Source organism: Trachurus japonicus, chromosome 12 (genome assembly GCF_045865225.1).
Source record: "Trachurus japonicus isolate A0001 chromosome 12, Traja_1.0".
NCBI lineage: Eukaryota > Metazoa > Chordata > Actinopteri > Carangiformes > Carangidae > Trachurus > Trachurus japonicus.
In genome coordinates this window covers 18804602-18821571 of record NC_140918.1, presented here as the reverse complement: position 1 = coordinate 18821571, position 16970 = coordinate 18804602, and the positions used below count along the sequence as shown (strand labels likewise).

At 41.6% G+C, this 16970-nt stretch overlaps 2 protein-coding genes across 3 annotated transcripts in view; both read right to left on the bottom strand.

Moving 5' to 3' along the window:
• Window positions 1-16970, bottom strand: part of rabgap1 (RAB GTPase activating protein 1) — a 77204-nt gene that overhangs the window by 28340 nt on the left and 31894 nt on the right. The window lies entirely within an intron of this gene.
• Window positions 7760-14977, bottom strand: LOC146977463 (putative G protein-coupled receptor 21). The gene has a single exon (XM_085793728.1). It carries the CDS (start codon window positions 10965-10967, stop codon window positions 9726-9728), a length of 1242 nt encoding a protein of 413 aa, XP_085649854.1. The 5' UTR covers window positions 10968-14977; the 3' UTR covers window positions 7760-9725.

Sequence of the window (16970 nt, the reverse complement as noted above, 5' to 3'; positions counted from 1 at the left end):
CGCCGACACAACTGACTCAAAAAAACAACAACCAGCCAATCACGCTGCTGATGTTCCATGGTTTTTGTTTTTCCTGAGTAACCTCCTCCTCTTCCTTCCAGGTAAGATTTCTGACCAATGAGAGAACACTCGGCCCACGCATGACATTTGTTTAAAACTTTGGGCCGTGCAAACACAAACGACCCAAAAGAAAAATGAAACAATTGTATCGTTAAAGCCCCGGAATCGGAACAAAGCAAACGAGCCACAGGTCTGTATACACCCTCAAACCTGCCTAGTTAAAGCCACTGTGCCACCACTTGGAGCCTCATGTTGGGATTGGTGCTCTAACACCATCAGTGGACAGTAAGACAGGTCAGTAGTAGTGAAGAGGACTACCTTAGTCAGCTGTGCATCACAGTGATGCTTAAGCAGATCCATGTTTAATTAGCAAATAATATGAAGCATCCAGCACTTCGCTCAAAATCACTTTGGTAGGAATACAGCTTTTACCGTTTAAATTCCTACTTGGGATACCAATCTGGAACGCCATAGTGTGTATTTCAAATCTCTCCTATTTACTTTGTAACTAATTATACCTTCTCGGCCTCTCTGTTACACATCAAGCCCTCCCCTCTCCTTTTCCCAAGGTTTCTGCTCCAACCTCCACAGAGGAAAAGAGGGAAACAAAAATAATGCAAGTATGAGAAGAAATGCAGGAAGAAAGGAATACTAAAACAAAGCGAGCTAATCGGGATCAGAGACCAACAACAGTTCATTCCATAACTTCCACCACACCCAGTAAGTCATAGTTACTGCATGTCTATGAGTGTGTGTGTGTGTGTGTGACTGTAAGCACAGCCAATGTGACTAGATGCTTCAGGAAGTTTGAGTAATGTTGATTGTTAGAGCGATTTTGGTCAGAGTAGGATTTGTTCCTGTGCCTTTTAAAGGTTGGTCTTTGATACACATGGTATTTCACCTTTTAATACAACATGTAACTTATCCCATCCGGTGATCCTAGATTAGTCAGGGTAATTATTTTTTCCAAAAACTACCAAATATGTCCTCTTGCGTCTAGGGAGAGGTTTTCTAACACAGTTCCATAATTACACTGTAATTTCACTTCTAACATCATCTGCATAATTGTTCTGTCCTTTCTGGGTGGCTACACCACATTTTTTCCTGAATAGACATGGAAGGGCTTCACCATGAAGTGCATCAGTAAAGTTCAACCAGGATGAACTTTAGCTACAAGGCCAAATAAAAAGGTGCACAGAGGCACTCCAGAAATCTGTTCATTCACAGTGAAAGCCATTGGTATTGATGCGCTTTAGAGCACAGGGGTGGAGTTACTGCATCCAGTGTGAAGGGCCCATTACACTGTGCTACAGTCTATCAGTGAATGATAAGGATCCATGTTTATACAAGCACCACTTAGCCATACTTATCTGAAGTGCTGAGAGCATGTACAAAGACCTCTGACATAATGGCCAATTAGCTTCCTTTATGTCTGTCTGTCCGTTCGGTTAAAGAGAGGTTTGGAATGAGCATAGCGTGCGTGGGGAGAGAAAACAAACCCAGTGTCTCATGGTCGTGGACGGAAGTGTGAGAATTAAAGTGAAAAAGAGAAACACAAAAAAAGACAGAAGAGGAAGCCAATGTGACGTGCAGTGTATCTCTATGTAACTGAATAGAGAAGACAACGCAAGACGCACATACAGTAACATGGCAAAGATCAATGCCAGTATCATGTCTGTACAGCTAGGAGTGTGTTAGAGGAGGAGAAATGTTTATGTAAAGGTTTTTTTTATTTATTATTATTTTAGGTAAAATGAGGTGCACTGTCCCCCCCCCCCCCTCTTGCAGCCTTCATGTAAAGCTAGGCTATTCATTCTGGCTCTGTACATGTTTCATGGATGTGATTGAGGTGTCGATCTTCTCATCCATCTCTCAGCAGGAAAGCAAATTATCATATTTCTCAAACGTCAAACTATTCCTGCTCTTGTTCAATTTGTTGCTTGCAGCAAGGCTTCAAAACCTCAAGGAAGCCAAATTATTGAAAGATTCCTCTAAAAATAATGTTATATAACATATGATAGAATATGTTTTAGGGTTCAATTTGAAAACTGTAAAAATGTTCATGATACCATTATGGGACTTGCTTTAAAGGGGACCTATTATGCCCATTTTCTACAAATTAAAATAGTTCCTGAGAGTCTTAAAGACATGTCTATGATGCTTCGGTCAAAATACCCCCAAAGATCAAACATCACAGCAGTCTGTTCATCCTCTCAAAACAGCCCTGTGCAAAACGGTCTGTTTCAGTGCCTGTCCCTTTAAATGCAAATGAGCCAAAGCCTCAGCGTTGCGTTACCATGACGATGGCTAGCAAGCATCTCAAGTCTGCATTAAATAAAATTTTATGCAGACTGATCGGTTCATTGTAAAACATTTATTTATTGATGTAAATGTGGTGATTTCTGTATGTAGGCTACAGAGCCCCGAGGCAGCGCTGCTCTTCTGTTCAATACACACATGAAGCTTCACCTTTCATTCAAACAAACTAATGCGGCTGCCACAATTGTTAGAGTTCATCCATGAGACCAACATTTATCTCCTAAAAAGAATTTAACCAGCCGGCGGTAAACCTCTAAAAGACCTGCAGGTATGTTTATTAGCGATCGATTTCTTCCCCGGGATGACGACGGAGGTTGGCCGGCTGACCTGCTCTGCAGACGGGCTGCTGCCTCTGTGATGAGCCGCTGCTCCACCTGGTCGCTGCTCCCACAGGTAGAGCTTCACTTCTCTGAAACGTTGGAGCAAACTTCTAAATAGCCGTCGTTTGGATAAACTAACCGCACATTGGGGATCTAAAAAGTTACTTCCTAGCATGAAAAAATATTAAAACTTAATGATTTAACAGTGCTACAGCAAGAAATAAAGTAGGCAGTACGGTAGTCTGCAGTTTTGAAAACAGCCACAGCAGAGCAGCGGGGGAGGGGGTGGGGCCGGCCTGGAGCATATACCTCGGCATGGCCATGTAGGGGGGTCCGGCACGCATTGACATCAATGCGACTTCAATGTTAAAAAAAGACTGCGTGCAGAGCCATCCAAAACATCTTGCAGGGCTCACCTCCAAATGCATAAGCCTCATGATATGGCACTTTCACATCCTCTAGAACCATTATCCAACAAAAAAGCTGGAAAAGCATAATAGGTCCCCTTTAAGGTACTGAGTCTCACGATGAAAGACATTTTATTTCTCAACCATGGATCACTTCATAACAGTGACACACTATCGTTGCATCTTCTATCAAAAGTCCTGTTTATTCTAATTACAATCAACAACAAATAAAGTGGTGGGTATGGCAGCCAGGGAAAGAGCAGCAACTCATGCTCGTTGTTAGTGTCTGATCTAATGCCACAAGAGTTGTCACTGTTAACTGTCGTAACTGTAACAAGCAACTGCCAGAGTAGCACTGTAGGGGAATCAAAGAGCACCTATGAACTCAGTGGAAGTCAAGAGGTAAAACTTGCTCTAACAGACCTATAATAAAAACACTTCATGGGGATAAGCCAAAAATGGCATAGCTACAGTGTGTGTTTGTCCTGTGTGTGTGTGTGTGTGTGTGTGTGTGTGTGTGTGTCTAAAGCTAGGAATAAAGTACAAGAGTAGAGCTTCCGTGGGAAGGCTGAGTAGCTAGCCCTCTATTGTTTATGTCCCTGATTTTCTCTGACTCAACACAATAGCTGACATGTCATTCTGTTATTCTTTCTCTGCTCCTAAAGGACCCCGCTGAGATGCCAAGAGAACACGGGGTGATATTTATCAGGCTTGATACAAACTTTGTTCCTCAACCCCAGCAACCCTGAGTGCAACTCTCTGATTAGTTCACTGATGTGACAGAAATTTTGTCTTGTAAATTATTAGAAAGGCTTTGACAGACGCTTCCATCATTAAAGGTGTTCAGAAATGGCCGCTTGTCCTGTTTGTCGCGCCTCCTTCCACGAGTTTCCACGAGTTGCCGCACGAGGTTACCCGAGTAAGGAAAACGTGTGTATGTGTGTGTATGTGCAAGTGTGTTTAGCTAACGGTTAGCTCGTAGGCTTGCTACGTTATAGCTTCCTAACTTAGCTAACGAGGCTAAGTGATGGAGCGCAGGGATCCGGAGGAGGAGAGTGGAGTAGAGACGGAGGAGAGTTTGTGTTGGTGGTGCTGGACGAGTCTCCTCCATCGTACCCCTCGTTTTTCTCAGACGTTTGATTGACGGATGACGGATCCAATATCACTGGCTGATGAATCGTGAGCAACGTGACGCATAATTTGTGCGTCTGCATTATCCAATGCGAAAAAAACACTACCCCACTTTCACCCCGGATTTACTCGAAAATAGAATTTTGCACAAAGTTTGGCCTACATCATCTGATCGATGAGTGATTACACTAATGTTAAGACCCATAGTGGGCTCAAAATCTATTTTCTTTTCTGAATACCTTTAATATAACTGTAGACAGGTGAAATTTGAATTCTGGTTTTAATAAAAACAAATAATGGTTAGTTAAATCGGTGACTCCTCCTGTCTTTCCTTTACAATACTCTGTAATCGACCAGTGCTCAAGCTACTCGTACTGCTGTGTCTTCACCTTAGTCGTCAATCATTAAATGTTAATCATCTGTCTCGTGCCCTACTTTCTGTGCCATTTGTGCACTGGTACACTGCTTCAGCACAAGGAGAAGAGACAGAATATGAATCTGATCAGAACAGAGATGACGGACAGTTCAATGAGCAATATAAATCATAATGACACTAGCAAATACTACACTGCCAAAATTACAATGTCGGGTACTTTCTTATGGTTTTATTCGTCAATCCAGTCTAACTTACATTTTCCACTGCAGCTTTGCCTGGATGCAAATTCAGCAGAGTGACTGCTTGCACAAATATGGTGCTGCTGTATTACAGCCCATTTACAGCATGTTAACACAGCGACAATTTATTTTTATCTGTAACGATCAACATGAGGCATTTACGATTTGGCAAATGAGAGAAAATTGTATGTGAATGTGTTGCAGGATGTAAAAAAAAAAAAGCTATTACTTTTCTTATCAGCTGCATCACTTGATCTTTGGCCAGGAGCCTTCCAACTCACTAAAGGAACCATCTCTTTGGACAGGACCTATGATAATTGTCACAAATAACACTGTATTAATGTAATTAAACTGTGTTTACTGCTGACATTTAACCTTTTCCTGCTATGTATTTCACATAACTCACTCTCTCTCTGTCTCTGTCTCTCTCTCTCTCTCTCACACACACACACACACACACACACACACACACACACACACACACACACACACACACACACACACACACACACACACAAAGGAACACATCATTTTAAACAGCCCTGCTCAGACTCTGTAGCACAAGGAGGTTTGAATGCATTGAGATAACATTACATTTATTTGCTCGGTACAGATACACAACATGTACATCTTATAGGACATGTAGAGGTTTGTCACCTACAAAGCATCATCTAATGAAAAGTGTCTTATTGGTCACAGAGGCTCACTTTCAACGAAAGCAAAACTTAACACGTTCGACCATTTACAATCTCGATCTATAAAAGCAGCCATCTTACAAAAACCTCATTACAAATTCAACACCCTCGACATATGAAATAATGATGTTACCTAACATGGTAATGGCTTCATTTTCTCAATCACAAACTTACAAAGGCCCCATTGTTAACAGTGAGCAATTTTCAGCATTCAGTGTGGGCAGGAGTGAATGCAGAATCACAATTCCTGGATCTTTTGGAAAGTTTCCAGACCAAGGTTTTGTTTCAGTGGTCAGTCTCATCTTGATGTGGTAATAAACAGTTTCTCACCACGGCTGGGTCATGAGTCAGCTATTATTAGGGTCTGGTGTGGTCTATTCTGAGTGTTATGAAAACACAAAGAAGAAAATCAAATAGAATAGATTAAAAGGCAGATAAGAAAATACCACTGTGTGGGAATGTGTGTATGTGTGTTAAAGTGCACTTAGAGTGAGGTTGTATAAAACAATAGCCAACCTGTGCTGAGATAGAGTGTCAAAGTCTTTTGTTGATGATCACAAAACATTTTCTCTAAAGTTAGAGAGCAATATGTTCATGATCAAAATTCTTCTGTTATTTTAAATCAGGCTCCGATTACACTTATCAGTTTCATGTGTTCTTTATCTCGATAAAAATACAAAACACATGAGACACATAATACTGGTGAAACAATTTATACACTTTTGTTTATCCTGAGTCAGATATGCAGGATGTGACTTGTTCTCTGTTTGTTCCCAAGTCATACACATCTGGTTAGTCCTTGTCCAGCGAGTGGAGATGCACATAAAGCTGATTGGGAATCTTATAAGGAGAGGAAGGTGACAAAGCAGCAGCCACCCACTGCTTCTGGAGATTTTTTAAAGGATTAAAATGAATTCAAATGTAAGGAGTCATCAAACCACTGATTTTTTTTTTTTACACATTCATACTTAAATATCAATCTAATTGCATGCAGAGGGCCTGCACGTGTTTTACTGATTACTGATTACTTTCCTTTTGTTGTATGCTCTCACCAATTCATGTATTAATCAGTGCATCATTCATCTTTCATAGCAGAAGCCTGCTTTTGACCTGCAAATGCCTTCCTAGGACAGACTCAGTGTGCTCATACAACCTCTTCTCTCTAATCCTTCCCAAAATGGCTCTGTACCTCGAGACAGCCACGACCAGAGCGTCATTCCCTTGAGAACACGAGAGCCAATTGTTTTCCCACAGGAAAAGGGGAATGTGTGTCTATGTGTGTGTATGCGAATGCTAATGCGAACAAGTTTTGGCTTGATAACTTTGACCTAAATCTCGCACATTTCTGTGGAATTGTACCATTAAATGTTGTAGGAAATGATGATCTTTTTAGTGGAGAACATCAAAGTGTTCAATCTCTCAAATTGCAAACAACAGTAGAGACACCTCAATAGAAACTGCCCCAAGTAAAATAAAATGCATCTTCACAAAGACACAACTTAGCATGCTGCTAAACCTACTTAGAGTCCGCAACATGTATCACTTCACAAGAGACTAAACAAAACAAAGTCATTTTTACAAAAATAAATTTGTGTAGTTTGACAATTAGACATTCAATATGCCACTTCTGTACACACCATTTCTAAACAAAATAAGGTACAAACAGGAAAGATTACAATATTTGGCAATGCTTCACAGATGATAGCCAAATTACTTAAAAGACAACATGTGAATCTATCTACCACCACTATACATCATACTCACATACACTCACAGAATACAGTATACTTGAGGGAGGTGAGGTACAGCTAATAAAGCAATGAAAGGTGATAACTCTGTTCACACCTTTTGCTAGAACACCTTCAACAGTCCTATTCAGCCAGTGGTCACATCCTAACACACATACTCATACACACACACACACACACACGCAAAATAATAATAATAACAGTTTTGAGTCATGACTATGCTCCTGGTTGTTTTGGAGCAGTAATTACAAATTCTGAACTTTTGAAGAATGCTGAATAAACAGTCACATGACTAAATGACTTGCAAACGTGGTTCAGGTTATTGTCTTCTAAATGTGGATTTAAAGTGACAGAGGCTGGCTCATTTTCATCTGTGCACATGCATATACCAACCAGTCTGTGTCACAAGTCTACAAATTGAGCCCTCCCTGGCTGTTGTGGGAAAACACTTCCCCAGTAGTTAATTCTTCTTTTTTTTTTTACCAAGGCAAAAACAATTGATCACCATATAACTGAGAAACAGTCGTATTCATGCACACAAGGCATCACTGAGCCAACACAGTGCAATGGAGCAACACAAACGTTTGTGTAAAACCCATTTGATAAATGTAAGGGATCTAGAAAAAAAAATCATGATCCAAGAATATCTGATGGACTTTCTTTGGTAGATTAGATAAGTTATATAAAGATAGAATATCTGCACCTAAAGAAACTGTAAAATGAGTTTCCATGGTTCAAAATAGAGATCATTTTCACTACTTTTGAGTTTTTGACACAGTATGTACACTTGGCTTCATTTCATCTTACTACTTGCCTTAATTAGTTTGTACTAAATATTAACTTCATGTGAAAAGTGCTCATACGACTATGGATGGGAACAAGATGATGGAAACAGACATGCATGCACATAGATGCAAGAATACACATACAAATTACACACACATTCTCTCTCTCTCACACACACACACACACACACGTGCACATATGCATTTGCAATTTCTTGAGGGGTCAGTCCCTCTTCATGGTGTTGCACAGAGGTTAACCTGCTGGCAGAGTGAATGGGCTATTTGTCTGCTCTGTTGTGTTTATGTGTGCATTTAAATGTGTGCACAGTCCAGGAGTGCAGGCACAATGATGCAGTAACAATACAGCATGCACTCAGGTAGGGTCAGTATTTGCAAGAATATGTAAATGTGATTATTTCCACAAACACGCCTTTGCGGCTTCTCATTAGATTGTTTATCTCAGCCACATCTAAAGACAAAGGGTATGGATCACAGTTCTAGAGTCATTCATCTACACTCAACATTTGGGCAAAAACATCTTTATAAAATTAAAATCAGCCCAAAAAATGTACCAAAAGTCAGTGTATAAGTGTAAAAATATATGCTTTCCAGGTTTAGATAGATAAATCCAAACAACAAAGGTGCAATGAACTGACAAACATTTTGAAAAAAAAAGAACAGAAAGAAATTTTCACTGAAATTTATATTTGATTTTTGTCAGTTTAACAGTCGTACACCAAAGCTGGGTAGCATCTTATCCTCACTGTGGGCTCAATGTGTGAACCCACAAGTTAGTTAAAGACATAATGTTTCATCTTGTATTAACAGCATCAATAAATAATCTAAAATGCATACTCCATGGACAGATATCTCAAAGGAGAGAAGCTATAATCAGTTGGATCAATGCAAACAAACTCTGTAATGGCATTGGACCTAGGTCTAGAGACCGAGCTCATTTCTTTCCATTTCTTTTTCACTTTCAGCATGTAAATAATGAGAGGGTAAGGGCACATAAAAAACATCTTGCCATTGGCAGTACACCTCAGCGCTACATTGCTACAGCATGGTAGTTAACTGTTCCATTAGCATTTTTTTTTTTTTTTTGCATTCAACACATACTGTGCTGATAATATGGCAACAAACGAAGGTTGTGCTGTTTCACATACTCCACAAACAGCTTTTCAGATCAGTTTTCTACTTTTGGCAAAAATAAGTTAAGAAAGAAAAAAAACAATAGATAAAAATGTCATTCACCCTCGACAGAGTTCACTTCTCCAAGATTTGCAGACACCTTTTTAATCCTCCTTTCCAAACACTGTCATCTATCACCCATGTCCACACACAAAAAACTGTGTTTCTTTGACCACTTTTAAAAGCGTTGTGGGCTATCTGGGCTTTTCAATTCTTCAGCACTCTGCTCTTGACTCCCTTCCTCTGTCTTTGCCAGCTGTGGCGTATGCAGAGAGGACGCCTGTGTAACCTCCAAACGCGACAGAAACAGCAGTGGCAGTTCGACGCCTCCTTCCATCTCTTTACAGCACATTTCAGCTTAACAGAGGAGACATTTTACAGCAATCACATCAGGCATCTTTTTTAAAAGTTCAAATGCCATTCTGGGGAAAAGACTTTCCTCTGTGTGTGCGCACTACACATGACATGTTGTGCCAATGCCTGTGTCACCATGGCCATATCCATACCCTGGCCCTGCACAACCCTTTTCGACGGAGCCGACGAAAGCCTTTTTGGTGTTCCTAACCCCGAAGCCCCCGCCGCTGCGCTGTAAACAGAAGGAGCAGAGGCGTTTGAGGCCCTTCCTGAAGGCAGAGTTGGAGAGGCTGTAGATGAGACAGTTACAGAAGCTGTTGCTGATGGCCAGCCATGTGGTGAGAAACGAGGCTGCGGGGTGGTGGTAGATCCCTGCGCTCTCCAACAGAAAGTAGAGAATGTAGGGCAACCAGAGGATGTAAAACACACTGGTAATGCGGAACAGTACCATAGCGTATCGCTTGTCCGGGTATGTTGATGAAGGCTGCTGATACTGTGGTTGGTGGTGTTGGGGTTTCTGATGCTGGGACAAATGGGGCAGCTGCCCCTGTTCCGTTGCACTGTTGTCCTTGACCCCAGACCCCGCTGTCAATCCTGGGCCCTGCGGCTGTTGGGGTCGGTAACGCGCGTGGCGCTCACTGATCTCCCTGGTGTGCTGGCGGCAGATCTTGAAGATGTTGGCGTAGGTGAAGCACACGGTGAGAGCAGCCGGGGCGTAGAGCAGCGCAACGATAAAGGTTGTGAATGCCGGACTAGTCCTCCATTGAACTGCGCACCACTCCACCACATCCCCGTGGTAACCAGGTTTACCCCACCCGAGAAAAGACGGGAGAAACACCAGAGCAGAATACAACCATATTAGAACGATGCAGCAGCGCACCCGGCAAGGCGTTACTAGGGACGCGTAGGTCAGAGGTCGTGTGATGGCGATGTAGCGGTCGACACTTACACACGCTAGCGACACCATGGAAACTGACTTCAGAACAGACACCATGTACCCAAACACCTGGCAGGTTAGTCTGGGGTCCAGGCCCTGCAAGTGGTGGAGGAGGGACAGGGAGGGGAACAGGCAGCTGACCCCCACCAGAAGATCAGCGTACGCCATAGTCTGGATGAAAGCACTGGTGGTGTGCTGGCTTAGCAAGGGGGCACAGTGAAACACAAAAATCACCACCAGGTTCCCGGAAATAATGAGAACAGTGAGGAGCAGTATGACGGAGACTTCAAGGAGACAGGTGCTGAAAATTTGGGAATAGCCTATCTCAAGCAGGCAGAAAGGAGCAGATACGTTTGATGGGTCAGCAGAGCTCTGGTTCAGTGGATCCAGGGAGGAATTCATCATCTTGGGCAGGAATACGTGTCTGAGGGGCCCTTCAAGGGTACGATGAACCCAGGAACCCACTATTTCGTTCCGGTATCTGGCTGGTTCTTATAGTAGCCGTACGGTTTTAGTCCAAATGCAAAGCTCCACGCTGCGGTTCCATGATGAGACTGCTGCCATTTGCCATTTCAAATGCAGGAGGGATGGAAAGGACAGAGAAAGGTGCGGAAGCTCCCTTGTTTTGTCCTCACTGCGGGCAGTTGTGGCTTTATACAGAGATTAAAAAAAAGCCACCAGGTAAAAACAGATTACCACACAAAAAGAAATATGTGTGTTTCTTGTCTTCTTTTCCTCCAGTCAAACAAACTTCCCGGCTGAAGGCACAAAAAGGAAAAAATAGAAAGAAATGTGACTTTGTTTAAAGGAATTCCAGTCCAATCTATGCTTGAAATGCCTCCGCTCCCTATAAAGTCAGAGATGTCTTCAACATCTGCTGCAGCTGCAGAAAGCACAGACTGAAGCTGCCTTTTATCTGTCTACGGTCCACGGAGTCCACGGAGTCACAAACACAGATTCCACTGGAAAGACATTATTGTGTAAAGCCCCGCATGCATAAATTGAGGGAAGGAGACATTAAGCATGATTTCTAATTTTAATTCTGTCCTGCAACTCCACCTCTGTCCAGCTTCTTTTTCCTGATTCTTCTGTCTGGCTGCCCCTTTACCCTCTCTTCACCACTCTTCCATGTCCGCTTGCTCTTGTCTCAGCTTCTGTCTGGTCCTTCGCAGTAAGATCACAGCAGGCTGCTGTGAAACGATCAAGGCAGTGCGCCGGCTGACTGATGTTTAAAAGACGTACAGACACATACAAACACACCTCAGCTGTTTTTTTCGTTCCAGAAGAGCAGCAACTATGTCTGGAGTGGAAATGAGGTAGGCAGGCATACCGATGCTGGGAGAACCCCCCGTGTTCATTTATCCTCCTTTGCTGTCTCTCTCTCTCTCTCTCTCGCTCCCTCTGCCTCTCTCTCTACAGAAACAGTGGCACAGAGGCCCCTCCCCTTTCCCTGTGGCTCCAACCAATGATCAACTGCAAGGGCACGAAGCTGCCTCCTTCCCCCCATGCTCTCACTCCTCCCTCAGTTTTTTCTTCTTCTCATAATTACCCAAGATTCAAAAATACAGTTTCACACTGTTAAAATTAGCAACATTCTCTGTTAACTCAGGCCTTTTGACTGTTTTGACTGTGCAACCAGAAATGTTGAGCTGGAAGAAATACAAAGTTATTGTGTTTGTTAGTCCTGAAACAATAAATGAGGTATACAGGAAGCACTCCTATTAATAATCTGATTGTATACCAAGGACACACAGGGCAGAACAGCAGGTCTCCCTACAGCTTTGTGCATCCTAGCATGCTGAAAGAACTATACATACAGTATGTGCTTCAGGCTATACACGGCTGTCATCAGCTCTTATTTGTGTGGGATGACAGGGCAGAACTTAACCAGGCAGTCAGAAATACTGTTATTTAACAAATATTCTTTACTTTCTCGTGATACATGAAGCTGGAATTTATGTTTTTTTTCCCTTGTTGCATCACAAAGGAAGCCTTGACTACAGTTTTACTGGCTGGATGTGTTCAAAATAGTTCTGTACTGTACATTGAATGAAACATAACATGATAAATTGATTTTTATAAATTCAATCATCATTTTGTTCGTAATCTACTCATAATAAAACACAGCAACATTTAATCTTAAGAGACTGAGAGACAGATTTAAAAACATGGAAACATGGCGCAAATAATTTAATTTGAGCCCACAGCTTGTGAGTAATTTGCAGCCGATTTGCAAACGCAGCAAGTAATTATGAAATTAGCAACTGGGTCTGCCTTCCAGGTGCAAACTGCAAGCAAAGGAGAGCTTGAAGGACGCAATTCAGTTGTGTAACTAAAACTTGAGATGATGACTGGAACATCATGTGCAAATATCATGACCAAAACTCCTCTAACTTTAGCAGGAAGGCCATGATGGTAATGTTAATAATAATAATAATAATAGCATTCATGAATGTGTTTATGAAATACCACTCTAAAATGTCCACATGTTCACTCAGAAATTACAATTATTGTGCACTTTCCTCAAGGGTCTTTTTTAGATCTTAGTGTTTTATTTTCTTTAACAATTAAGTCACAGTGGTCAATTCCTTATTAATATTCTTACGCAATAGCCAAAACTGTAAGCACAGTACAAGCAAGATCTTAACATTGTCAAATTGTACTTTGACTCACATTGCAGATTGTTTGCATTTGAACTGTAACTTTGTACATGTCCTTCTGTCTATTTGGCCTGAGAGCCCTAAACAGATATGCACCTGCTCCTGGTTTCGTATGCATCAGCAGACACAGCACCTCCACTTCACATGAGAGTTGCTTTGATACACTCAGCTATACCCAGGTAGGCATGACCTCACCAGACATTTTTTAATCTCCCTCCCAGCAATGTCAACAGCCAGCTTTTTTATTGCACGTCTCCAAAGGTCTGGTTAGAACTGACTTCAACACTTTTTATTTCGTTGTCTTGAATTAGCCCTCGCTCTCCTGTGAAGAGCCAACTGAATTTGTGCTGGAATAATTACTAACTGATTTATTTTTAGATCATATGATGTGATGATTACATTTAATTACTCAGCTAAAATTAGAAACTTCAGTGGGTCGTAATCACCATCAGATTTAGTGCTGCACGCTCCACATCCTCATCATCCGCAGTGTCTGTCTCGTGCAGGGCAATTTAGTGTAGCGTGATGGAGACCCAAACATACCCACACAGCCACACATACGCACACACCTTTCCGCAATCCAGACACACTCCCATGCTTTCACGCACCTCCTCTGCCCACTACACGAGGAGCTAAAAATAGATGACAGTACGACGAAAAGGGTTGCAAGAAGAAGAGGAATGGGAGAAAAGGATGAGGATGGGAGTCAAAGGGAACACAGAGCTCATCACAGACAAGAAGGGGGGGAGGAGAGGTTGAGGAGAGAGACGCACACACAAGATAGCAAGAACAAAAAAAAGTGAGAAGAAAAGAGAGCTGAGAAAACAGGGAAGAAGGAAGAGTGTGATGTACTGTCACCTGGTTGCCAAGTTGAGCACAACACTGTGCTGTTATCTGTCTGACCTACGTTTCCTCACAGGTTGGCAACCTCTCCAGGACATTCTTCAAGTAGCTGACACACACCTGGCAACAACACAATGGCCCCAAACTCTGGCCTACATATATGTAGCATATTATAATGGGAAGATAAGAGTTAATGCATGTAATTGCTACTGATAAGGAGCTAATGACTGTTCATCTCATCGTGTCCAATCAAAATATTGTTATCATTATTTTACTGAAATTTTTGGAGTTACTATCAGGGTGGAATGCAATTAATGCTTAATATATTGTGTGATTAATCCGTATAATATTTCTTTACTTCAACAACAACATCAAAATTGCGAAAAAGTGGTTGATAAGCTAAGCTACAGTAATAACTATTAAATGAATAAGATAATTCACTGCCCTTATGTCTGACTCTCATCTGATTATGACTACTACCCACCCACCATCCACCACCACTCAGCTGGTGCCACATAATCCTGATAATTCAGCTCTGTTTTTATATAAACATAAAAATAAACAGTCACTAGGCGCCAACTTTTGGATCAACGTGATCCACCAAAAAAAAAAAAAAAAGTTTTACTAGTCAGCTGATGTCCTAGATGGGTTAACTACTAATCAGAGAAATGCTTTGTAGGAAAGAAATTTCATAGAACTGGGCAGTCATAACACTACCATTTATGTGCTTGATGTTTATCACCGTTTATCTCTGAATGATGAGCCTGGAGGCAAAAGGCAAAGGTGGTGACACTTGTTACGTAGTTACAGACACAAACACATTACTGTGGGAAGATGATACAAAATTCCATGAAAAATGATCATATTGCTGCTCATATTTGAAAAAATAAATCTGAAATACTTTGATCTGAATGTCTGTACCTTCTGGCATTCACTGTTTACTATTTTTATATGTGGAAACTGGCTTCAAAGCAGGATAAAGCCTATCTAAATGTATTTCCATTTCTGCCTTGCAGAAGTCAGAGCAGCAATGCACACATAAACCTACAGTATGGGACGGAGAGACGGGCGGGCTTGCAGTCATACACAAAAAGGAGGAGAGAGAGGCAGACACACTGGGCCGCTAAAACAGCAGGAGAGGAAAGGCATGCAGCGAGTGTGACAAACACAAATGAGCAGGCAGACAGAGAGGGACAGGAAGACACATGAGTCGACAGGCGCACAAACAGGTCTAGGTATAAGTCAGAGACAGTCAGAGTCAGGCGTACACAAATACAAATGAATATTAAGAGAGACAGAAAGACATGGGCAGGCAGACGGGTCATTATGTGGGTCAGGCAGAGACGGAGGCAGACAGGTAGTTATGAGCGCTTGTTTTTTCTCTCCACAGGAGGCTGGCGCAGCAGGTCTGGGGACCGGGCCGGTGTTTAGCTGGTCACTTTTGTGTCTATGTTACATGAATGTGCACATCTATGCCACAGTTGACACACCTTCATAGATTTTTATTGTAATGTGTCATCTTTGTGTAAGTGTAAATGGAGGTTGAGAGTGAATAAACCAACATTACACACTATCATCAACAACTACACACACACAAGTTGAACACAACTTCAAAAATCAGCATCTTAAATCAAAATCGACACATCAACAGCTCTTCACACTGTGTCAATAAAACTTAACATTATATAACATATAATTGTAATGGTATAATTATACAGGTACACCTCATGATAATTAATTTATAGTATTGTTAATACTATAAACCATGGAGGAATATTTGACTCCTCTTATTAAGTAAATGTAAATGTGTCTGCGCTGTGCATGTCCACTGACCTGAGCACTAAGCCTCAGAACATTTGCTACTGAGCCACAAAAAAAACAGCATGACTCAGGCAAAAATAAATAAATAAATAAATAAATAAAACAAACAATTAAAAAAAAAAGATTAAACTACTGCTACAACTACTAAATTAGAATTATATTTATATCTATGGTAATATGCTTCAAGCTGGCACATTTTGGCTACACTGCTTTTATTCCTAAGCGCTCCATGTCACCTTAAAGTAGCTACCATGACAAAGATGATCTCAACAATTTACTTGTGCATGAAGGGTAAGTTTATACTGACAACAATATAATGACTGTGATGCTGTGATATGGTCACAATGTTATGACCCCTCAGCACAATAGCAAAGTATCGCCTGCCAATATGTCATGCTGTCTTTTGTAACATCCTCCTGATTAGAATCAGCTGGCATTCGACCAGTGCGCTGCCAAAGCCAATTACACAGGAAACAGTGTGTAGTGATCATGCTTAGAGTGATCAGCAGCTTATATGGATCAGAACAGACTCATTCCTATACAAATGCTATTCAAATAATTCACCACTAGTCTGCTTACAGTATTCATGTTGGGTCTTTTCACACTTGACTACATACGGGTACAAAAACATACACTGTTGTGGCCTTCGCTCGCTTCTAACTGATTTCTACATGCATGGTTTTCGGCTGCCATCGTGTGTTACATCCGGTGATGCTTGAGATCTCGACATAAGTTTATTGTGTCTGTGTGTGCCTGTGAATGCGTGTGCTATATGCACTTCTCCTAGACTCCACTCACTATAATTTATTGAGCTAATGCAAAATGTGGGCCATAGCTATAGCAGACTAATGAGTTTATTAGTTACTGGTGGAGTGTTAATTAGTCAGTATTTGAAGTTAGACCGGTACATCCAGTACTTGGCAGCTAGGACCCTCATATCAGGGAGCTCATTGGGGCTCTAAAGGGAAGGCACAGGTTTGATACCCCAGAACTACAGCCCAGTTTTCACTTCCATCAATGCCCTGCATTCAGATATGAATGGACACCAAGTTCAAATGAGGTTAGGGCACAAAGAGGACACTGG